This window comes from Ceratotherium simum, chromosome X, assembly GCF_057802395.1.
Source record: "Ceratotherium simum simum isolate JZ-2026a chromosome X, ASM5780239v1, whole genome shotgun sequence".
Lineage (NCBI taxonomy): Eukaryota > Metazoa > Chordata > Mammalia > Perissodactyla > Rhinocerotidae > Ceratotherium > Ceratotherium simum.
In genome coordinates, this window is record NC_141940.1 from 93,083,348 (window position 1) to 93,107,404 (window position 24,057).

General features: G+C 40.2%; 1 protein-coding gene across 4 annotated transcripts in view; it reads left to right on the forward strand.

Annotated features, from left to right (window-relative positions):
- Positions 1-24,057, forward strand: part of EFHC2 (EF-hand domain containing 2) — a 269,392-nt gene that overhangs the window by 175,031 nt on the left and 70,304 nt on the right. For all 4 annotated transcript variants that reach the window (XM_087427094.1, XM_014791042.2, XM_087427093.1 and 1 more), the window contains exons 8-11: positions 6,764-6,929; positions 15,454-15,596; positions 18,062-18,258; positions 21,244-21,374. In XM_087427094.1, coding sequence (XP_087283220.1) covers positions 6,764-6,929; positions 15,454-15,596; positions 18,062-18,258; positions 21,244-21,374 — 637 coding nt within the window. The remainder of the gene's footprint in view (positions 1-6,763; positions 6,930-15,453; positions 15,597-18,061; positions 18,259-21,243; positions 21,375-24,057) is intronic.

A 24,057-nucleotide genomic window follows, 5' to 3' on the forward strand; every position in this document is an offset into this window, starting at 1 on the left:
TAGGTGACTCCATATATACCAATATATGATTCCAACATTCTCACGTTCCAACATGTGTCAGCTTAATTCACAATTCCAAGATCTACAGTTAACTTTAAACCTTTGGTTAATATTAAATTGATTTAATTAATGAATAGTCTTTGTTTTTTTTTTTATTTTGAATTTCTTTTTATTTTTTATTTTTTTTTTTTTTTAAATTTTTGTTTATTGCAGTAACATTGGTTTATAACATTGTAAAAATTTCAGGTGTACATCATTGTACTTCTATTTCTGCATAGATTACATCATGTTCACCACCAAAATACTAATTACAACCCATCACCACACACATGTACCCAATTATCCCTTTCACCCTCCTCCCTCCCCCCTTCCCCTCTGGTAACCACCAATCCAATCTCTGTCCCTATGTGTTTGTTTATTGTTGTTATTATCTACTACTTAATGAAGGAAATCATACGGTATTTGACCTTCTTCAAAATATACTACAAAGCTATAGTAACCAAAACAGCATGGTACTGGCACAAAAACAGACACACAGATCAATGGAATAGAATCGAAAGCCCAGAAATAAACCCACACATCTATGGACAGCTAATCTTTGACAAAGGAGCCAAGAACATACAATGGGGAAAAGAAAGTCTCTTCAACAAATGGTGTTGGGAAAACTGGATAGCCATATGCAAAAAAATGAAAGTAGACTCTTACCTTACACCATACACAAAAATTAACTCCAAATGGATTAAAGACTTGAATGTAAGACCTGAAACTGTGAAAGTTCTAGAAGAAAACATAGGCAGTACGCTCTTCGACATCGGTCTTAGCAACATCTTTTCAAACACCCCCTCTGACCGGGCAAGAGAAACAATAGAAAAAATAAACAAATGGGACTACATCAAACTAAAAAGCTTCTGCACAGCAAAGGAAACCATCAACAAAACGAAAAGACAACCTAACAATTGGGAGAAGATATTTGCAAACCATACATCTGATAAGGGCTTAATCTCCAAAATATATAAAGAACTCATGCATCTCAACAACAAAAAAACTACCAACCCAATTAAAAAATGGGCAAAAGACCTGAACAGACATTTCTCCAAAGAAGATATACAGATGGCCAACAGACACATGAAAAGACGTTCAAAATCACTAACTATCAGGGAAATGCAAATCAAAACTACAATGAGATATCACCTCACGCCTGTCAGAATGGCTATAATTAACAAGACAGGAAACAACATGTGTTGGAGAGGTTGTGGAGAGAAGGGAACTCTCATACACTGCTGGTGGGAGTGCAAACTGGTGCAGCCACTATGGAAAACAGTATGGAGATTCCTCAAAAAATCAACGATAGAACTACCATATGATCCAGCTATTCCACTGTTGGGTATTTATCCAAAGAACTTGAAAACACCAATTTGCAAAGGTACATGCACCCCTGTGTTCATTGCAGCCTTATTCACGATAGCCAAGACTTGGAAGCAACCTAAGTGCCCATCAAGGGACGAATGGATAAAAAAGCTGTGGTATATATACACAATGGAATACTACTCAGCCCTAAGAAACGATGAAATCCAGCCATTTGTGACAACATGGATGGACATTGAGGGCATGATGCAAAGTGAAAGAAGTCAGAGGGAGAAGGTCAAATACCGTATGACTTGTGTCCTACTTAAAGATTACCTTAATATAAAGGAGGTAGTGAAGGTTCTAAAACATCATATGATCCCTTAAACGTGAAGTCCAATATGTGGTCGATGTTTGTCTGTCTGCTTGATTTTGAGAATATAAAGGTTGCATTTAGGAAAATGAACGTAGTGCTGGAGAGACTCTTTTACCAGATTTGCCGGGGACTTTCAGAGGCAGGGTGAATTCACTGGTGCACTCCAAATCCAGCCGTCCTCGGCCAGTGTATCAGCTTCAGATGCCCCATGGTCCATTTCACTTGAGCCCCAGTGCTTAATTTCTTTCTGCTCACTTCTTTTGTTCACTTTATAGATTTACTGTATTATGTAAAAAAAAGTAGTTTGTGCCTTTAAAGCTAATGTAACATGAGCATTATGCATTTAAACAGAAAATTATGCAAATGCAAAATTATGATGCATTTTATAGTCATGCTGACTTTTTATATTTCTCATAACATATGTTAAAATAGCCCATTTAACAGACACTATTATTACACAACATTTCTTGTGTAACAACAGTCTACATAATGTAATTAGTGACTAGAAATTATATCCATGATACAAGGGGGAATGAATCAGTATTCTCTGATAATCTTTACATTTGCTTTTCCAGACTTTTTGGTAAGGTTAAATTAATATACTTAATGTTACTTAGATACAGTTACTTCTGACATTTTAATTTTGTTTATAATTCATCTGGCTCTAAAAATTCATGACTGACCAAATTTTATACATTATATTTTGATATCCTTAAAGCCCAAACCAGGACAAAGTCCCATCGATAATTGCGGTCACGTTTCCTTCCTCGTCAGTACTTGTGGTCAGTAGAATACCTGGTGTCTCCACTCTGCAGCTCCACAGGAAGGAGCTGACAAGTACCAACAACACAGCTAGGGACCTCCCTAAGAGGAAGCCAGGGGAAATTTCTAATGCAGTATGCAGCCATGGTGCTTTAGTACCTTCTCTTACCTAATGACACCCCAACATATTTTAGGGGAGAAAAAATGGTAGACAGACTAAGACAAGGAGTTGGCCACAGTCCTAAGAAAGGTGCATGAATAAGCTTTCTGTTTATGTAGAAGCAGAGGGCTTGATAGAATTCCAAGAGGTATTTGTACCCTCGTGTAAAACCCAATCTGACTCCTAATTTTAGATAAGATTCTTCCGTGCATTCTAAGGAGAAGACGATTCCGTAGACTTCTTCCACAAAACAGTCCAGTGTGGCTTCCCCGCTAGGCAGCTTGGCCATCTCGCTGGCCTCGGCTTGCCTGCTGGGCTGTAGCATGTCACTCCCTCATTATTTCATTTGGATGAACATGGACTGGCAGATGGAGGCCTGTTGGACTTTCCTGTAGCATGAAGGTTGGAAAAGGTTCCAGGGGCTCCAGCAGGTGTTTCTTCCACTGAAGGGACAGGGATTTGAATGTCAACTGTTCTTACCTAGAATTCCTGCCTTGGGTTATTATTTCTTTGTCTATAAGAGGCCTTTCTTCTCATCTGTTCTTAGTGGCTGGGACAACCAAACTAGTAATAAGACCATTCGTTCCCATTGCTCTTGAACATTTATTAGGCTGTATTGACGTTAAGGATGAGGAAAAAACTTAAAACACCTTTAAATTTGTGGAGTCATTTCTGGCCATCTCTGAACTCTTGGTGCTAGAAGCAGCAGGACATCCAAGATGAGAGTTTAGTGATCATTTGAGCAAATTAGGCATCCCAAGGTATAGCAACAGGGGTAGAATTTGCTTCCAGTCTTACCAAGTGGCCTCAATGGACCTAACAGTTTTGCATCTTTTTCCTCCCCTATGAAGTGAAGAGAGTTGAAGATTAGATGATTTCTAAGGTTTTTCTAGCTAGAGCTAGAAAATTATGTGACTCACTAATTATTTGACCAAAAAAATGAATGTCCCACCAAAATCATTTGACCTGGGTATTGGATATAAGCAGAAGTAGATTTACCTTGAAGCTAATAAAGTTAATGAAACCTAAGCTTGAGGGTTCTTCCTTTGCAGGGGCTCTGGTCCAAGGCCTTGGGCCTAATTTTGTCTTAATTTGGCTTCTTTGTCTTGAAGAACTTCTCCCAAATTATATAAGGTTCAGGCCTTCCAGAACCTGGGTCCATATCTGAGTTACTAGAGTATACGAGATGAGCTTTGAGGTGATTGAAGGCTTTTTCCAGAATTGTTTCCAACTGAGATAGTGAATAGTAAATCACCGTGAAGGAGCATTAAGACTCCTTTTAAAAATATATCACTTCTCCGGCCGGCCCCGTGGCTTAGCGGTTAAGTGCGCGCGCTCCGCTACTGGTGGCCCGGGTTCGGATCCCGGGCGCGCACCGACACACCGCTTCTCCGGCCATGCTGAGGCCGTGTTCCACATACAGCAACTAGAAGGATGTGCAACTGTGACATAACAGCTATCTACTGGGGCTTTGGGGCAAAGAAAAGGAGGAGGATTGGCAATAGATGTTAGCTCAGAGCTGGTCTTCCTCAGCAAAAAGAGGAGGATTAGCATGGATGTTAGCTCAGGGCTGATCTTCCTCACACACACACAAAATATATATATATATCACTTCTCTATAAATTTGTTGGAATCTAGTTAATTGTGGATAGACATGCAATATATATATTTTTACGAGTCACTTGGAATTAGGAGAATCAGACTGTTTGAAAGACAGATGTGTCTCAGGATCCAGCAGAGAGTTAGTTTAAGAAGATATTTGGGAAGGTGCTTTGTACAAAAATGTATACTTTTTCATTTATTCATCAAATATTTCTTAACACCTGAAACATGCAGGGTGCTGGGATAATAGAAAACCAAAGACAGGAAGCTTATTCAGGTGCAAGTCTAACGCTTTGTGAACGTATGCAATTACCCCGAGAAATGAGATCTTGAGTCAGGGTATCCAAAAAGATGTATGTGGTGTTATAAAAGTCAGGCGTTGATGGAGTGGAACAGTTCTCGGCTTTTATACACTAGATGGCACTGTGGGTGCAGAGGAAAGCTCTAAATTGGTTCTTTTGTTACTTAAATCTGTGGCAAAAATTATGTAGTTGAGAAAACAACACTGTTATAAAACTTGTAATTTTGGGGAGAGGTGTAGAATGCATTCTTAATTACTTTGCGATTCAATATGTGTCCTCTTTTGGTTGGACTGCTCGGATTAGTATGTAGAATTGTATGTATATGTCCCCTGTTAGAAGAAATTGATCGTGCCCCAATTTTCTACTAATTACATAGAGCTCTCTCTGCCATCCCTATGGTCCTTCCCTTGAAATGAAGGTACCAATCAGTGGTGTGTTTCATGTAATAGTTAGCAATGATAGAGTCTACTGCAATTCTGCCTAATTCCAAGATTTGAACTTTCCTCTTTGTTTCCAAGGCTTCTCTTTAATTGCCACAAAAATAATAGGAGAGGCTCACGAGTCACTTCTGTACCGGCAGTCTGGCTGCCTCCTTTCGCTGAGCCAGTGAGAAATATTTGATGGCATTCTCTTTACTAATATGTCTTCTGTGAGCAGTTTCTGTTAGGATGGAACAATACTCTTTTGGGGATTATGCTTGAGGGAATTTTACACAAAGGCTGTTAGGAAGTCTCAGGAAATGTGAAAGCTGAAAATGTTTTAAAATCAGAGTTATAAATAGCCTCAAAACCTTAGCTTTTTGATCAATCAGTAAAAAAAATCCCTCAATTTTAAGAGTTAGGTTGCTGCGGATGACAAATTGATGCACATTTTCAATTATAGAAGTGTGTACTAAATCTGTACTCGTCCATCTATTAGAACTTTGACAATGGAAAAGGGAATCTTTGCTTATGTGGAACTGCTTTCAGTCACAAATGGAAACACCTATGGGATACTCAAGCTTGAGGAAGAAGTAGAAATTAGATTCAATGGGCTGTTTTGTTTGGTTTTGTTTTGTTTCAGGGAATATCCTGGCATCTTCTTTGCTATTTGTGGTGGGACAAACACAAGTGACTTGGATCTATCGGGTCAATGTGTTATTTGCTCTGGAGAGCACACTTGCTTCTCAGAGATTGTACAGCCTCACAAATGGGTACCTGAAGCATCTAGGCTGTTATGTCCCCAGCTCTCTTTCCATCTCTCCTTCCTCACAGATGATAAGTAAATAAAGAAAATCAACAGTATTTACCACTTAACACCTCCTCTGAGACAAGTAGGCAGTGGCTATTTTATAAGTTTTGTTTGTTTTTATTTTTGTTTTTTTGCTTCATCACATTTTAGTACAATTGCTGTCTTTTCTTGGGCAGTAAGAAGAGCAGCCTGGAGCAGTGGTTGGTGATAAGATTTTTTTTTTTTTTGTGGGTAAGATTAGCCCTGGGCTAACATCTGTGCTCATCTTCCTCTGCTTTGTATGTGGGACGCCTGCCACAGCATGGCTTGAGAAGCAGTGTGTAGGTCTGCGCTTGGGATCCAAACCTGTGAACCCCGGGCCGCTGAAGCGGAGTATACGAACTTAACCACTACGCCACCGGGTCGGCCCCCTTGTTTTTGTTTTTTAACTAGATAGTGAAGTGCCATGGCCTGGAGTTGAGTTGGAGGAAATGGAGAGGGCTTAAAAACGGGTGTAGGCGGAGGGGACAGCAGATGGGGAAGGTAAAGGCAAAATAGTCAGGAGTCAGTCCTGTTTGGAAAGGAATTTGATTAGTGAGTATTGACTAAGGATAGGAAAAGGCTAAATTACAGGTAAAAATATGGAATGAGTGGCATAAAGTTCCAAGTTTGAATTTTCATGTCATTGGAAAAATCAGGGAAGAACAAAAAATATTCAGAAATGGGGATGTGATGACAAAAGATAAATGTTTACTTATTTGACATAGACAGTTTCTTTTTTTTTCTTTCTTTTGAACCAGTGGCGATTATTGAGTGAGTTCTGTGGTTTTTGTAAACATGATTGAAACCTACCCTCACAGGGTTTTGCTGTGTTTTGTTTGAAAGAGTTTAAAATAGTCTAGAAAGATCTCCATGTTCATCTTGAAAACATAACAAACCTTTCAAAACAGCCATAATCAGGGCAAAAAAAAAAATATTGATGTTTCATTTGCCTTTGTTTTGTTATAGAGAACTTTACTTCAATTCAATGCAAGGCCCCACCTCCTCCAAAAATAGAAAGGAAATTTCCACCTTATACCGGCTTTGGTTCTGAAGAGGATTCTCTTCGCTCCTGCATAGGCCTTGTGCCCACACCTCATAAGAAGAACTTCAAGAAGTTCGTGGAAAAAGACAGGTGCTTGAGGGAACCATTATTTTAGTCTGATCTTTCTCAAATGTGTTTGGGATTTATAATATAGTCCTCATGATGAAACAGATGACACTTATCTAATTTCAAGTCCAGGAACATGTTGTTATAGCTTTTTAATGAAGTTGATTAACATGCAAGTATTAACAGGTTCTTGAGTGGTTATTTAATTTTTTTTTCAGATTTTTTAAAAAAATTATTTTATTGTCATATTGGCTTATAACATTGTATACGTTTCAGGCGTACATTATTATATTTCAGTTTCTGTATAGACTGCATCGTGTTCACCGGCAATAGTCTGGTTTTTATCCATCACCATACACATGTGCCCCTTTACCCCTTTCACTGTCCACCCACCCCTTAGAGTGGTTATTTTATTAATTTTATTTTTTCCAGTTTTATTGAGATATAATTGACATATATAACTATAGTGATCATGTTGTACATTACATCCCCAGAACTTATTTATCTTATAATTGGAAGTTTGTACCTTTTGACCACCTTCATCTAATTCCCCCACTTCCCACCTCCTGCCTCTGGCAACCACAAATCTCATCTCTGTTTCTGAGTTTGGTTTTTTTTAGATTCCACATATAAGTGAGATCATATGGTATTTGTCTTTCTCTGTCTGACTTATTTAACTTAGCATAATGCCCTTGAGGTCCATCCATGTTGTAGCAAATGGCAGGATTTCCTTCTTTTTTATGGCTCAGTAATATTCCATTATATATATATATATATATATATATATATATATATATAAAATATCACATTTTCTTTATCCATTCATCTGTTGATGGACACTTAAGTTGTTTCCATGTCCTGGCCATTATAAGTAGTACCGCAATGAACAGGGGAGTGTAGATATCTCTTTGGGACAATGATTTCTTTTCCTTTGGATAAATACCCAGAAGTGAGATTGCTGGATCATATGGTAGTTCTATTTTTAATTTTTTGAAGAACCTCCATACTGTTTTCCATAGTAGGTACACCAATTTACATTCCTACCAACAGTGCACAAGGGTTTCCTTTTCTCCACATCCTTACCATTGAGTGGTTATTTTAATGTATATAATATAATATAATATAATATAATATAATATAATATAATATAATATAATATAATGTATATAATTTTTACATATCACAAAATATTATTCTTTTGATTTTTTTCAACCATTTAAAAATGTAAAAACCATTCTTCCCTCATAGGCCATACAAAAACAGTTGCCCAGCCATATTTGGCCCACAGGCTGTAGTTTGCCTACTCCTGCTATAGAGGCTTCAGTGATTTAAAAGTGTTTTTCAGTATGTTATTTGGCAATTAATGTGGTTTTAATTTGAGAGGTTTGGTTGAGTTCAGTAACCATAGATTGCTTACACGGCAGAATATAATTTCAAAAGATGGACTTTCAAAAGTATTCCTAATATATACGAGGGAAAATTTGCCCCTGAGTCATGTGTCTAGACTGTGGGCACTGCCCATGGCTACTTTTTGCTTCTGCAGGGAGTGCACGCCCTGGAGAGAGAAGTCAGGGGGAAAAGTGATGGGAAAATGTTGTAGATGCTTAAATAGGATGTGGGCTAAACATTGAAGTCCTGTGTGAGGGAAATAATGGATCGGGAGAACCTGTGGAGAAAAATGATAAAAGGAACATGTAGTAAGACCAGGAGAAGGAGAAGAAAAAGACAGCATCCTGAATTTGATAAAATTTAATGAGGTCAGATGCTGTTGTAGAACGTTTTGAAGTAGAGAGAACAATAGTTTTGCTACAACTGTAAAAATGGTGAAAATATATTATTAAGAGTTGTGTAGAATGTCTAAAAGCCTGCCTTTGCCATGACATGATGTCCTTTGTCTTTCAAGAAATACTCCTTTATTTTTAAGGATTTTAGAGTTTTATTTTTAAGTTTTAGAATCGATGCTGCTAAAAGTGTGGCACCCACACTTGTTAAAAATGCTGATTCTTGTGTTGCATGCCAGACCCACTGGGGCAGAAACTCTGGGGGTGGGGTCTGGTACTGTATTTTAACCAGCCTTCCAGGGGGTTCTGATGCACACCAGGGTTTGAGAACCACTGATTTCGAGACTTAAGAGGGACACCAACTTATACTCTGTCCTCCCTTATAGATAGCAGTATTTGCAATGAGGTTCCAGGGCAGGCCTTCTGATGGATACTTTTCACTAACTGCTGTTTTTAAGGGCAGCCACCCAAAGGAGGCAGACAGGAAAAATGTCCCTATTGTAAAAGGAGAGGGAATTTTTCTTATAAGTAAACAAGATGAAACATGATCCAGGGTGTTGCTTCTGGAACCCAGGGGGAAAACAGTTCCTTGTGGGTAGTTGCCTTAGTCTCTCTTTCTGTCTACACTGCATCAACTTGTGCACAGAGCACTGACTGTAGACAGCATTCCACGTTCTTGTCATGCTGTCGTGGCTGGAGGATGGTGGTACAGGCACGAATGAATGTCTCTAATTTCATTTCTTTCTGTCCACTGCTCATTCTGTGCCAGGAATACACTTCCCTCAAGCTCCTCCCACACAGTGACCTTGTTTCCATAGTAACTGGCACATTCAGCTGGAGACTTATACATGAGTTTGAATAACTCAAGGTTTTAAAACTGTGAGAACCTAAGGAGGATGATCTGACAAAGCATACAAAGAACAGTTTCTTTTTCTTTTTTTTGTGAGGAAGATCGGCCGTGAGCTAACATCTGCCAATCCTCCTCTTTTTGCCAAGGAAGACTGGCCCTGGGCTAACATCCGTGGCCATCTTCCTCCCCTTTATATGGGACGCCACCACAGCATGGTTTGCCAAGCGGTGCGTCGGTGCGTGCCTGGGATCCGAACCAGCGAACCCTGGGCCGCTGCAGCGGAGCGCGCACACTTAACCACTTGCGCCACTGGGCCAGCCCCCAAGAATGGTTTCTTAATGCAAATAAATAAACTGTGAATTGAGATATGCAATTGTACATGACATATGTTGATTATTATATTGCTATTAAAAATTTACTGAGTGCTAATTGTTATATGAGGTTAACGCTGATCTACTATGAGTCGTTGGAGGAAATAGTTTCAAATTAAAGCATATGAGGTTTTTGATGGAATGAAGACCTTTATTGTCTGGGTAAAAATTGACTGTGGTGGCCTGCTGGGCAGATTGTCTAGTCTGAGTTGGGAGAAGCAGAATAATATCTTTCTCACTGCACCAGGTTGAATTAGTTACTTTGTTCTCTATGTGCCCATAAAACTCTGCTGATCAAACCTCTAGTAATAATATTACCACTAATAAAAAGCAATTTGTGGTTACAGTGTGCTAATTACTTTACAATACTTGATCTCATTTAATCCTCAAAACAACCTCATAAAATAGATAATATTATTGTACCCATTCTTTACATGAGGAAACTGAGGCTCAGAGAGGCTAAACAATTTGCTCAAGCTCACGCAGCTAATTTTTAGTTGAACTGGGATTTGAATCCAGGAAAGTCTGACTTCCGCAGTTCACCTTTCTTGCCACAGAGCCTATACTTATCGCAGTGTGTGGCAATTACCTGTTTATGTAATTGTGGTCTCCCCCTAGACCAAGTGCTTCTTGAGGGCAGGGACTGGCTTTCTTGCTTCCCTCAGAGTTAGAACAGTGCTGGCTACATACCTGGGGCTCCATAAGTATTTTGTCCAATAAGAGAAGGAATGGATGAATAAGTGAGCAAATAGAATAAACATTCACCCTTCCAGTTCTTAATGATGGATAGAAGAGACAGATGACTTCCAACCAGGAAGGCTATTATCCCAGACTTGTGCTATTCATAACCATATAACATCCAAAAATTAGTGGTTTAATGTTAATCTCTGACTTGTTTCAGGTATTGTCCATCTGCTGTCTCCATCAGTCATTTTTTTCCTTTCTTTAAAATTTTTTCCCAATCAATAAAAATAAGGCTTCATGTCTCTTCTAATTACAAGACTCTATAGCTCTAGCTATTTTTAAGGTTTTCAGTAAGTCTGTAGCCCTATGTGAGCCATTCATTTTCTTAGTCAACAAATATTTACTGAGGACCTGCTGTGTGCCAAGCACTGATCTAGGTGCTTGGGATACATCAGTGAACAAAACAGACATCTATCCTCGTAGAACTTACATTCTAGCTGGAGAGGTGGACCATAAACCATAAAGATAAGGCATAAGTACATTCTGTAGTATAGAGAAGGTGTTAAGTACCATGGAGAAAATAAAGAAGGTAGTAAGTTGCTATGAAAAGAATAAAGGAGAACTAGGACTGTGGGGCTGAGGAGCACCCCCGTTTTCAATTTTAAATAGTGTGGTCTGGGTGGACCTTACTGCAGTGAGGAAACATGTTCTAGGCAGAAGGAACAGTTGATGTAAAGGCCTTGAGCAAGGAGCTGGCTTGGGATGCGCAAGGAACAGCCAGAAGGCTGACACGGATAGAACAGATGAGTAAAGGGCAGAGTAGACAGATTAAGAGAGGTAATGGAAGGATCACATCACATAGAGCCTTGCAGACCATTATAAGGATTCTTTTGACTTTTGAGTAATAAGGGGAGCCATTGGGAGATATGAGCAGAAGAATGACTTGATCTGATTTACGTATTAAAAGAATCACTCCAAATGAAGTGTGGGGAGTAGACTGTAGAAGGGCATTAGTGGAAGTAAAGACCAGTTAAGAGGCCACTGTAGTAGTCCAAGAGAAGAGTTACGATGGATCAGATCTGAGTGAGTGCCATGCAAGTGATGAGAAATAGTGAATTCTGGAAATATTTTGAAGATCAAGCCAATAGGGTTTCCTGACAGATTGGATATGAGGTGTGAAAGAAGACAGGGGTTAGGATAACTCCCATGGTTTTGGCCTGAGCAACTAGAAAGATAGAGTTGCCATCTACTGAGATGGGAAAGACTGTACATAGAGTAGGTTTGGGGCAACAACAGAAGTTCAATTTTGGAACAAGCTTGAGATGTGTATTAGATATCAAGTGGAGATATTGAGTAAGCAGATGGATATATGAGTCTGAGATTCGGGAGAGAGGTTTGAGCTAGAGGTAGAAATTTGGAAGTCATTAGCATGTCGATGGTATTTAAAACTTTGAGACTAGGTGAGATCACCAAGGGAGTGAATATACACAGAGAAGTACATGACCAGGTTATTCCTTGTAATCCCTGGGACACCCCAAATTAAGAGGTTGAGGAAAAGAGGAGGAACCAGCAAAGGAGACTGAAAAGGAGCAAACAAGGAGATAGGAGCAAAACCAAGAGAATGCAGGATCCTGGAAGCCAAGTGAAGCAAGAGTGTCGTGGAAGAAGGAGTGATCATTTGTATCAGGTGCTGCTGATCGGTCAAGTTAGACACAAAAATGAACCATTGGAATTGGCATTGTGGAGATCATTGTTGACTTTGACCAGAGCAGTTTAGGTAGAGCAAATCTAATGAAAGTGGATTTAAAAGAGAATGGGAGGGCCGGCTCCGTGGCTTAGCGGTTAGGTGCGCGTGCTCTGATGCTGGCGGCCCGGGTTCGGATCCCAGGCACGCCCCAAGGCACCACTTCTCCGTCCAACCCGAGGCCGAGTCCCACGTACAGCAACTAGAAGGATGTGAACCTACGACATACAACTATCTACTGGGGCTTTGGGGGGAAAAAATGAATAAATAAAATCTTTAAAAAAAAAAAAAAAAAGAGAATGGGAGAATTCAAGACGGTGATTATAGATTAACTCTGGGCTGTGTGTAGAAAAAGTTAAGATATAGCTGCTGGACCTAGGAATTTATCATTTGTTTTGGGACAATGGGAATAAACACATTTAAAGGAATAGCCAAGAATACAAGTCTATATGGTGCTAAATTTTGTGCTACTGATTATGGTAGGTGCAGGAGGCATGAGTAGGTGGTCAGCTGAGAGGACAGTCGTGGCCAAGGAAAGCTCTACTGATTGGGGCCCAAATGGATGGACAGGATTCTGGACGGGCACAGGAAAGGACAAGGGTGTGCCCTGGGGGAGGGGATGATATCAATGAAGACCTGGAAGCAGAAACGAGCACAGGGTGGGGCAGTAAATGAAGCTACTTGTGTGACTTGAATAGAAGAGTGTATTACAGGTGGTCATGACACATAGCTGTATGTGTGTGTGTTTGAACCTGACTATAGTGGCCTGGAAAGCCAGATTGAACAGTATAGGTGGTGCTATTCAGGATAGGAAATAGGGAAAATGCTCAAGTTTTTTGAGTGCTGGAAGTACTGTGATAAAAAGAGTGTTTAGAGAAGTTTGATAATTAGCTTATTAGTCAAGGCAATATCTGAAGATAACTTGCAGTGCTTTTCAAAGTGTGCTCTGGGGACCACTTCATCAGAATCTCCTGGGAAGCTTATTAAAAATGCAGGTTTCTGGGGATGCAAGCTAACTACTGAATCCATATCTCTGGGAGTAGAACTCTGGATACTGTATATTTAACAAGCTCCCCAGGTGACTTTTATATACAATAAAGTTTGTCAACTGCTGATCTAAAGATTTTGTTTGAGTAGATTATATTCTGGATTGATGAGCTCTCTAGAATACTAGAATTAGGTGGAAAAATGGCACATTAAACGTGAAAAATCCCCACTTAACATACACACTTATAAATTTATGTAAGTTCTAAGAAGCTAAATTTATAGTAGCGTTCATTTGGCCTGACGTTAGACCTCATTCAGTGGTTTCAGTGATATTTCAGGCATCTGTAAAAGTCATGGGTCTTTCACGAGAAGGGGTTACCAGATTTGTTTGTTACTTACAACTCCAATTATGTACCGAGAAGATGGTTGACAAGGTATAGCTACCTCCTGCACTGTATGAGGTCTGTCTGAAGCCTGGGAAACCAGGACTAAGAAAACAGAGCTGTGGAAATCTGGCTGTTTTGTCTAGGCTGCCCTGAGGCTAGCCTTCCAAATTGCTACTTCCATCTCACAGAGATCTCAAGCTGGGAATCTTGGTGCCATGTCTTTTTAGCCCTGCTTCCTTGGACAATTGAAGGAAGGGGCAGAGAAAAGCACTTTCTGCCTCTGCAAATCAGAAATACATATTTTTGTTTTTGTTTTTTTTAAATCACTGTGACCACAAGGAAAGAATTAATTTCAGCGTAGGAGAATCTGAAAGTGAGGACCTCCCTGCTTAGAGTTGGGACAGGCAAGTGATGAAGTACACAGTTTATTTTACTTGGTGCCTCCTTGGGGTAATGATTTTGATTATCTAAGACCTCCCCAAGGGTTTACTGTTTTTTCTGAAGTCCACCTTTCACTAGCTGATATCTGTAGACATGCTTGTGCCAACAGACCATAAATTAATTTCTTCAGTGACCAGACAATCACCTTTGGGAACTTTTGATTCTAGAATTTGATCCCATCTTCAGTCTGCTAGACTATTCTATTCATGCATAGAATTCTAAATGCAAATTTCAATCTATGCAGATCTTATAACAACTTTCTACAAACATTTATTGAGTACTTATAATGTAAAAAGTGTTATATTAGACAGTGGTTAATAAGACACAATCCTTGCCCTTGGAAAACAGACTTGTAATGGCTACTTACGATATGGGTGATAAGTATTTAATAGTATTTAATATAGCATTTAATATAGCATTTGAAAGGCAAAAGGGAATTTTTCCCTTGAAGGGAGTTGGAGGGATGCTGGGGAACTGGGGGAGTGACTTAAGGGGGAGAGGATGTGGGGCTGGAAGAAAGAAAAGAAATGGGCATGAGCAAGTGGGAGGTGAAATGGGGAGGTGGCTCCAGGCACTGGCAGAGCACACCCTCTGGAGTGCTCCGTGAGGAGGGCTGGGTGCTGTGCTTCTTGCTGACGTGATTGTTGTGATTGTTGACCAGCCTTGTGAGTAGGGAACAACCATTTAATGCAGCTAGTTTGAACAGTGTGTTTATGACATTTGTTTTGGGTATATTTTCCCAGTATGTTATCCTGGACATCTAAAGAATAAGAGATATTTTAGTAAACTGAGAAAATTTCTGTGTATAGATTTAGAACCTTAATAAGAAGATGGTTGTAGTTTTTCAACTTCAGAAAGTTTATGCTACTATCTTAAAACAAGAGCACACCTAGGGGGTGGGAGGTGGGTGAAATGGGTCGAGGGTGTCAAAAGATACAAATTTCCAGTTATAAAATAAATAAGTCATAAGGATGTAATGTATAGCATGATAACTATAGTTAATAATACTGTATTACATATTTGAAAGTTGCTAAGGGAATAGATCCTAAAAGTTCTCATCACAAGACAAAAAATCTTTGTGACTACGTATGGTGACAGATGTTAACTAGATTTATTATGAAGATTATTTTACAATATATACAAATATCGAATCATTATGTTGTATACCTGAAACTAATATAATGTTATATGTCAATTATAAGTCAAAAAAAACCGATAGCACACCTTTTGCAGGTTTTTTTACATACATGATGTATGGAAGATGACTTGTATAATGCTGTAACCTTCATTTCTCTTCCATTTAGCTACGGCAACATAAGCAATACACTCCGTTTTTTTGCAAAACTAATTACACATGAATGTGCCGATGTGGACAGAATGTTTGTTATTTCATATTTTCTCAGTGATGACACAATTTCAGTGTTTGAACCTATAGAGAAGAATTCAGGTAAGAAACATACCTCTCATAGCAATTCCTCAGACCAATTAACTGTCTCTTTGTTTTGAAAGTTGGGAACTATGATCTGATTTCATAGCCTAGATGATCTAAGATAGTGGCTTTCATTTTTTTTTTTTTAACCACTAAAGTTCATTTTACAAAGGGAAAAGAACCCAGACATATAGAATGATAAAAGAGGAACAGTTTTGGTTGGCTCAGGACTGGGGGACTAGGGACATCTCCTTTTGGCCACTATTTTTCCTTCCTCTGTGGCCTCTGAGGTACCTCTGTAGAATTCAAGGGCTTCAAGATCATTGTCTGGCTACCACCGCTTCCACTCACAGCCAGCAAGACAAGAGGAAATCTGTATTCTTGATAGTACTGCTTACAAAATTTTTGCTTAACTATAAGACAAGAATTAACAAATTCTGCCTCTTCTGTATGTAGAGGCTATTACCAAGGTTCCAGCACCCAGGCCCACGGAATGCCTCTCCGCAATGTGCTGATACTGTGGCCATTGCTGAGGAGAGCCGTTGATTTTGACTTACCAGATTATGGAACTCTAAGGCTCTGTTCTTTGTCCCAGCATGTTTAAACCTTTAACTGTGCTGAAGACACACATTTTGGGACAAATAATCAGTGGTGTGCTGGCTAACTGGCTGTCTGAAAAAATTTTAAAAGCCCTGATTTGTACCATGTGCCAATTTCCATGGTGTAAACACCCCAACCATGGCCAATTTCAAGCAATCAACATTTTAACAACTTGCAAAATCCCTGAAAATTTATCAGCTCTTATGAGCTTGTACAAGCCACTCAGCACACCAATGAATTATGAATAATTTGTATAGCTAAGTCAGGTTCCACAGTGATTTGAATAATGGATCAAATCTTAAAATGTGAAATCGAATAGGGATGAATATAAAGTCATGCTCTTAAAGGTCAAAAAATCAAGTTTATACATCTAGAATGGGGAAGATGTGGCCAATCAAATTGCAGCATGCATAAAACAGAAAGGGTGATGGTAGTCAACTACAAGCTTACTAGTAATAATAGCAGCCATGATTGAGTACCTACTGTTATCCTTACAAGAACTTGATGAGGTTAAGTTTTGTGTTAGTTCAGGTCCTCCAAGAGGCAAACCTCAAGTTGAGATTAAATGTGCAAGAGATTTATTAGGGGAAATGCTGGTGAGAGAAAATGTGGAAGGATCCAGAAGAGGCTGGGAAAGCCGTCAGACTGCAGTGCATGTTTGATTCCTGTGAAGGACAGAGGAAAGGAAGAAAGGGGGAGGTCTTAAATTGCAGTGGAGTTCTAAGAATGTTTTGGCAAGGCTGACTGGGAGTCCTAGAGCCAAAGTCACTACTTGGAGGAGCCCCCGTCTTGCAGGAATGGGCCTGCCTTAGTATCCCTGCTTTGCTTAGTCATTTGTTGGCAGCAACCTGTGGGAAGCATGACCTTGGCACAAATCTGGGGATAGATTTCAGAACGTAGCAGCTGGGGCCTTCCATCAACTATCTTCCCCACCGTAGATGATCTGAGAGGTACATTTTCATGGCCCCACAAATTTTACTCCCATTTTACCAGTGAGAATTCAGAGAGGTTCACAGAGATTAAGTAACTTCTGAAGATCATCCTGCAAGCAAGTGACAGAGCCAGGATGGACTCCAGCTCTGTTTGGCTCCAAAGCCTAGTTTTTCCACCACCTATGGTTTCTGAATATGATAGGAGGAGTGTAAGGACGCTGACCGCAAAAGCTCATCTGGCCTGAGGTTGTATTCATAGGTCTGAAGATTTCAGTTCGGTATCAGTTAGAAGATACTGGACTCCCATTTTCAACTCTGCTCACTGCTTTCCAAGAGATCAAAAACCAAATAATGCTCAGAAGAGAGCAGATGAAATGGTGAGAATTCTGGAAAGTAACAAATATGAGGCATTGCAAAAAGAAGCAAAGATATTTCACCTGTAGAAAAAAAGAGGTAAAGGGACTCCCATAGTTATCTTCAAACAATTAAGTAACTCCTTTCCAGAAGTGGGGCATCTTACACATGTCAGATTAAGTGTAAGACATCATCTGGGACAAACAGGTGGAAATAAGCTCAAGTGAAGAATTTTCTTCCTGGTACTGTTCAAACATGCTTTAAAGATGAATATCTTCCTGATGTCCCAGTTCCCAGTATGCTGCTGGGCGTATGGAAGGTACTTGCTAAGTGTTAATTTAAGTGTTTGGATTGCGAAGGGAGTAGAGAGAAGAAAGAAAAGGCTGGAATGCCATACCACTTTTTTCTTTACACACTCCCTAGGAAGTCTCATTTCTTCACCTACTGCCTCATTCTTCCCTTAAGACTGAGAATAATAGGCAATATGAGTTCACAGCTAAGTTGTATGGTCTGTGTTTGAGCATAAAGTAACTCAAAGGCAAGTTGTATAGTTCTTTTAAGAATAAAGTCTACTCATCAACTTTTCTTTTTCTGTAGGGATTACTGGTGGGAGGTTCTTGAAAAGAATTCGTGTTAAGAAGCCTGGACAAGAAGTCTTTAAAAGTGAACTATCAGAATATATCAAGGTTGAGGAGCTATATATTGGAGCCAAAGTGAACGTGAATGGCTACCTATTTCTTTTGCTCAATGCTGATGAGTACACCTTAAACTACATGGAGCAGAATTCAGATAAGGTAAACTTACTTTGTATAATTCTTGACTTGCCTCTCAGCGCTCTGGAATCTGTGTTTTTCTTTCACTAGACCTTTTCTTCTTCTTCTTGCCACCCATTTTACATTGGGCATTCACACATGTGGACATGAATAATGGATCCACACAACTTGGCTGCGGTTCCTGTCACAAAGGCCGGGTCCTGGTCTACTCTGTTTACATGCTGGGTCCTCTACTGCCCAGCATCACGGATGCCAGGCACAGGCAGGAGGCAGGCACAGAATTGAATCAAGTTTCCTGGATTTTCTGCTGACGCTGACAATGTTTTCAGAAAGAAATTCAGCAGCTATAGGAAGGGAAGAAAATCTGGTGCCACACACTGTGCCATCCCAGTTAATTGGCACAGGCCTACAGAGAAAGCCAAGACCTGAACAAACAGAAACCCCAAGGAAATCCAGTAGTTGCTGGGGTTGTAACTTCCCATAACAAGAGCTACCCGAGGCCTAAATAAGAAAGCAAGGACGAGCCGGCCCCGTGGCTTAGCGGTTAAGTGCACGGGGCTCCGCTACTGGCAGCCCAGGTTCGGATCCCGGGTGCGCACCAATGCACCGCTTCTCCGGCCATGCTGAGGCCACGTCCCACATACAGCAACTAGAAGGATGTGCAACTATGACATACAACTATCTACTGGGGCTTTGGGGAAAAAAAAGGAGGAGGATTGGCAATAGATGTTAGCTCAGAGCTGGTCTTCCTCAGCAAAAAGAGGAGGATTAGCATGGATGTTAGCTCAGGGCTGATCTTCCTCACAAAAAAAAAGAAAGCAAGGACAAATTGGCAACAGTGAGCTCCAAGAGTTTTTTCATTTGAAATAATCTGGCAGATGGGTACTGTTACTGAAAGTACTGTTATGGCAGTGCTGTTCAGTAAAAATAACATATTGATAAAATCTTGATTTTAAGTGTAGACTAGTTTGGTGTGCAAATATGTATATATTTGAGAATCATTACCTAATATTGAAAAAGCTATCTAGGAACAATTTATTTTAAAAGTCTACCTGTAAGTAATAATATTTATGTACCAATTATATATACACAGTACCAGTTTTATCTCATTTATTTATAAAATGCTCAGAGTCAAGTTGATAAGATCAGTCTCTCTGTTTATATCACATCATTCTTGTCAGTTTGACTCCCTGAGAATCAGATGCCAAGACAGAATTAGACATGCAAGAGATGTATTGGGGGAAACGTGTATGAAGGATCAAGGGGAAGGGAGAAGGAGTAGGTGGGAAGACTGAGATGTGGGTCTGACCTCTGAGAAAGGAGAGGGACGGAAGGAGAATGGGGTAGGAAGAGCCTCAGACACAGTGCAGCTCTGAGCAAGTCTTGGCCAGGCCTATGGGGAGCCCCAGAGCAAAGACTGCCCATCCGAGAAGTCCCACGTCAGGCAGGAATGGCCCAGATCTGGTACCCTCTCTGTGGTCAGTCATTGGATAGGAACAGTCTGGGGAGAGTGTGGCCTTGGTAGGAACACTGCAATGATCCTGAAGGTGCAGCAGCTGGGGGCTGGCAGCTAACAATGCTCTTCTCTGCAAAGTCTCTCTTGATGAGAGGCCCAGGCAGCACCCTCTAGGACTGCCACACCATCTCTCCATATGCAGCGTGGGAATTCAGGTTATTGTAAAACCGTGAACTGGTAGCTATTCAAAAGCACAGAATTCAGGTGAGAGGCTCAATAGTAGGACGGTTAGATTTCTGGAGAGCAGCAGGTTTGGCTTGGAAGACTGACTCTACACTTAATAGCTGAGGGGCCTTAGACATGTATCTTCCCTGAGCTTTACTTTCCCCATCTTTAAAATAGGAGTAACAACAGTGCCTATTTCAGAGAGTTGCTGTGAAGATTAGATGTGATAATGTGTGTGAAGTGCTTAGCTCTGTGTGGCCCATAGCAAGCTAAGTCAGTGTATGATTTATAATAGCTATTGTAAACTAGGGCTTAATTTTCAAACACAGGGTAAATCTATATCTTAATATAAAATATATATAGCATGAGTATATATTTTTTAAGATATAAAGGGCTTTTTCTCCTTTCAGAAAGATGAAAGCAGGGTAGGACATTATCTGGTATCAGCATCCCAAGTGAGAACTGCATTATTTTAAAACTACCCTTAACAAGGACATTCTAAGCAGAGAAAGATTAATATGCTCTTTAATATCAGTCTGAGGAGTCTTTTCAAAAGAGCTAATGGATCCTATCATGGAAATAGATTAAAAGAAGTGCAAAAAGTGGAGGGGAACGGGGGACTGCACAGTAGTTGCCAAACCCCCTGGTGGAAGAGAGAGAACTTCATACTAAATAACCATCAATGTTTTTATTTTCATATTTAGTCTTTTCGTTTTTTAGCTCTTAGCTGTAATTATTTATAGCCTTATGCTTTACTGGATGGAATAAGAAGTACTCTTACAGAGTCAAAAACCAAATCACAGTGTAGGAGACAGGAACTGGGGTCTGCCTGAGAGTGAATGTAAGTGAGAGATTGCAGTGCATGTGGACCTTTGACACCCGGCCTTGATCTGCTCGGTGTATTGCCTGGTGGTCAGCAGTTCCAGGGGGCCCACTTTAAAGACCTTGAGAAAATGGGGGTATACTTTTACAATTTTGAATCCCCATTCTCTTCATTAGGGTCTCCCAACGTATTGGGCCAAGGTCCAAGGGTGAAGGGAGGAGGCTGAGGGGGAAGCAGGGGTTGTTTTCTGATTCCTGTGGCCTGCTGTCCCTTAAGCTCATTTCTCTCAGATCTGGCCCTATGCTAATGTCACTCATTGTCCTAAACCTTAACTGAAGAGATACAAATCTAGTCCTGTCTTCTCTGTGTTGATCTTTATGAAAGACATGCCCAGCTAGCTTCAGGTTCACAGTGTGAAGTCTCTTTGTTGGCCGTCAGAAAGATTGGGCTCCCTGTGTCTCAGGCATATTGAAATATCTTTCCTTTCTTTTCCCCCTTTCAGTTTCCTTGGAGCAACATTGAACTTGTGCTACAAAAGCTGAAAGAAGAAAAATCAAAATCCACAGAGATCAAGCAGGTATTTACAGCTGCTGACTGTGACCAAACAAAGATGGTGGATTATAATACATTCCGGTAAGCCAGATTCTGCTAGCAATTATCTGTTTTCCCCTCAAGATTGTCCAAAGAGCAAAAAGAACAATTTCTTCCTTAGTGCTTCTTAATTAATTTACTACATACTTTTTATTAGAAATTGGCATTTCTTTGCATTTGTATTACTTTGTGGTCAAGTTTTGCCCATTTCTAGTAAATTTTATGTATTTGCATTATAAAAGAAGTTTATAGACGAGAACAGAGACAAAAGCATAGAAAGTCAGTTGGTCACATTGTCTTGTGAATCATGGTATTGAAGGATCAGGAGAATGCCGGGAAGGGTGCATGTGAGTGAAAAAGGCAGAAAAAAATGCAGCTGAGAGCACCCCTCCAAAATCTGGGGAACAAAGGAGGGACATCTCCCTAGGAATGTGATCCAGTTGGAAAAGATAGTGGAAACTTTACTGATTATCAGAGAAGAGATATGTACACATCTGTGTATATGTACACTCACACACATCTGTGTATTTTGAAAGACAAAAATGTAGAAATCGAGGGGAAAATATATGACGGTAGTTAGAAATATTATAAGAAATCATGAACAATAAAGATTTTCTCTAAGGTAAAGCTGAATTCTGGGACTGTCCAGTGGCTGACCTGGGCAAATTTCCAAACAGCAGAAACACAGGGAAATTCAAATTCCGGGTCTAGTACAATTGTGAGACTTCTTAGCCTGAAAACAAAGTGAATGGGGAGCGTTCAGGAGAATGTAAATTAAATCATGGATGGAGGACAAAGGAGACTTTCTCTTTAGGCTGAGAATTCTAGCTCCTGAAAACAATAGCAATTGAAAGCTATATAGGAAACTCAGCTTGATGCAGTCAAAATGTGGGCTGAGAAATGAGAAAGTAAGCCCAGGAGAGGGTGGCAGGGAGGTCTTTCCAACTTTGTGTCTGAAGTCGCTTATTGCATCAATACCTGGTGACCTGAGCCCACCATTAATTAGGCCCAAAGTGTCCCAAAATCTCATTTGTTGTTTTAACAAAGCTCTTTTGTGTCTCCAAAATGTTATTTTGAGAGAAGCAGTCAGAGGACATATTTTCATTGTTTAGAATTCCCAACCTTCTGGGATCAATAAGAATTTATAGTTCTTTGTTATTGTTCATAGTAGTTGTGGGAGATCAAAATTTGGCCACCCTGAAATATGTCTCTTTACCTTGATTATTTTCTCTGAGAGACATTTGACCTCCCCCAAACTGCCTAAAGAATTTAACATAGAAGACCTGTTCCAGGAAGGAGTTACTATCATATGATGGCTGTAATATAATGTAAAATAGATATTACAATAGGAAAGGCACCAACAAGCCCATCTTATCAAAAATTCTGTCTCTCCCAGGCCACATTCTCTAGATGGCCCTGCAAAGAGTTGCCAGACAAACATTTACATTTATAAGGGAAATCTCCATTTGTAAAGGTATCTCACTCTCTCTGCTGGGGGGAAGGAGGGATGGCCTCTCTAGAAACCTATCAGTGTGGAGGATGAGGCCTTAAATCTGCCTACCCTTGATTACTGTGATTTCTGTTTCCCTTCTGTCTCCCTCCCCACCCCCAACATCCTCCTTTGTCTTTAGCTGAGGATGGTATTTAAGATGAGAATCGCTGCTATTGTGTTGAGAAACTCAGTTTCCCTGGTTTCTCCCACGTATACATGTTATTAAACTTGGTATTATTTTCTTCTGCTCACCTGTTTTTTAATTATTTGGCCAGCCATAAGAACCTTAAGGGAAAGGGCAGAGGGGGATTCACCCTCTTCCCCGACATAGTATACACATGTTCATGGCCTTTTGGAAGATAAACGGAGACAGAGTAAAGAGCAAAGACAATTGCTCAGGCTGTGGACTACTGGAAAGCAGTGGAGGAGAAAACAAATTTCCATCAGAAATGAGGGAGTGGTTTTGTTTTATTATTTTGTGTCCTTTTACAAAAGCATCCATTTTCCCAATACTCTAGCAAAGTCTATTGGAAACACTTTAGTGAGTTTATGGGGCTTTTTGGGAAGCACTTAGGCCAGGCAGAAGATCCAAGGAGGAAAAGTTGCTCTGCTGATGGAGGCTTGACCCTAATTGTGGGTGAAATAAAGGACCACCACACTGTGTGATTGGAGGATGGCCTCAAGGCGCTGCATGCTCAGAAAGAACTGGCTCCCAATCTTTAGGCCCTCTCCTGGCCAGAAATCCCTTAAGATGAAAATCAGATCAGGTCCTGCCCAGCTTGAAAAACCCATCAGTGGCTTGCCATTGTCCTTACAGTAAGATCCAAACATTGTATGCAGCCAGGGGGGCCTTGAGTGATGTGACTCTGTTTGTATTTCCAGTGCCATTACTTCTTTTTCTCCAGCCCTGTCCTCTGTCCTTGTTGGCTATCACTCAGTTCCTCAAACCTATCAAGCTCTTTCCCACCTCTAAGCCTATGCACATGCAGTTCTCTCTGCTTGGAATGTCCACACCACCATCCTTTTCATGGCAAACTCGAAGACTCATCTTAAATGTCATTTTCTCAGACAGGCTTTCCTTCTGACCATCCTACCTAAAGTAGATCACTCACTGTTACTATTAGCCCTTGTTTACATTTTTCACAGCACTTCGCACAACTTGCAGTACTTTATTTAGATATCTGTAGTTGGTGTGTGTGTGCGCTTGTGTGTGTCTTCTCCTATTAGAATGTG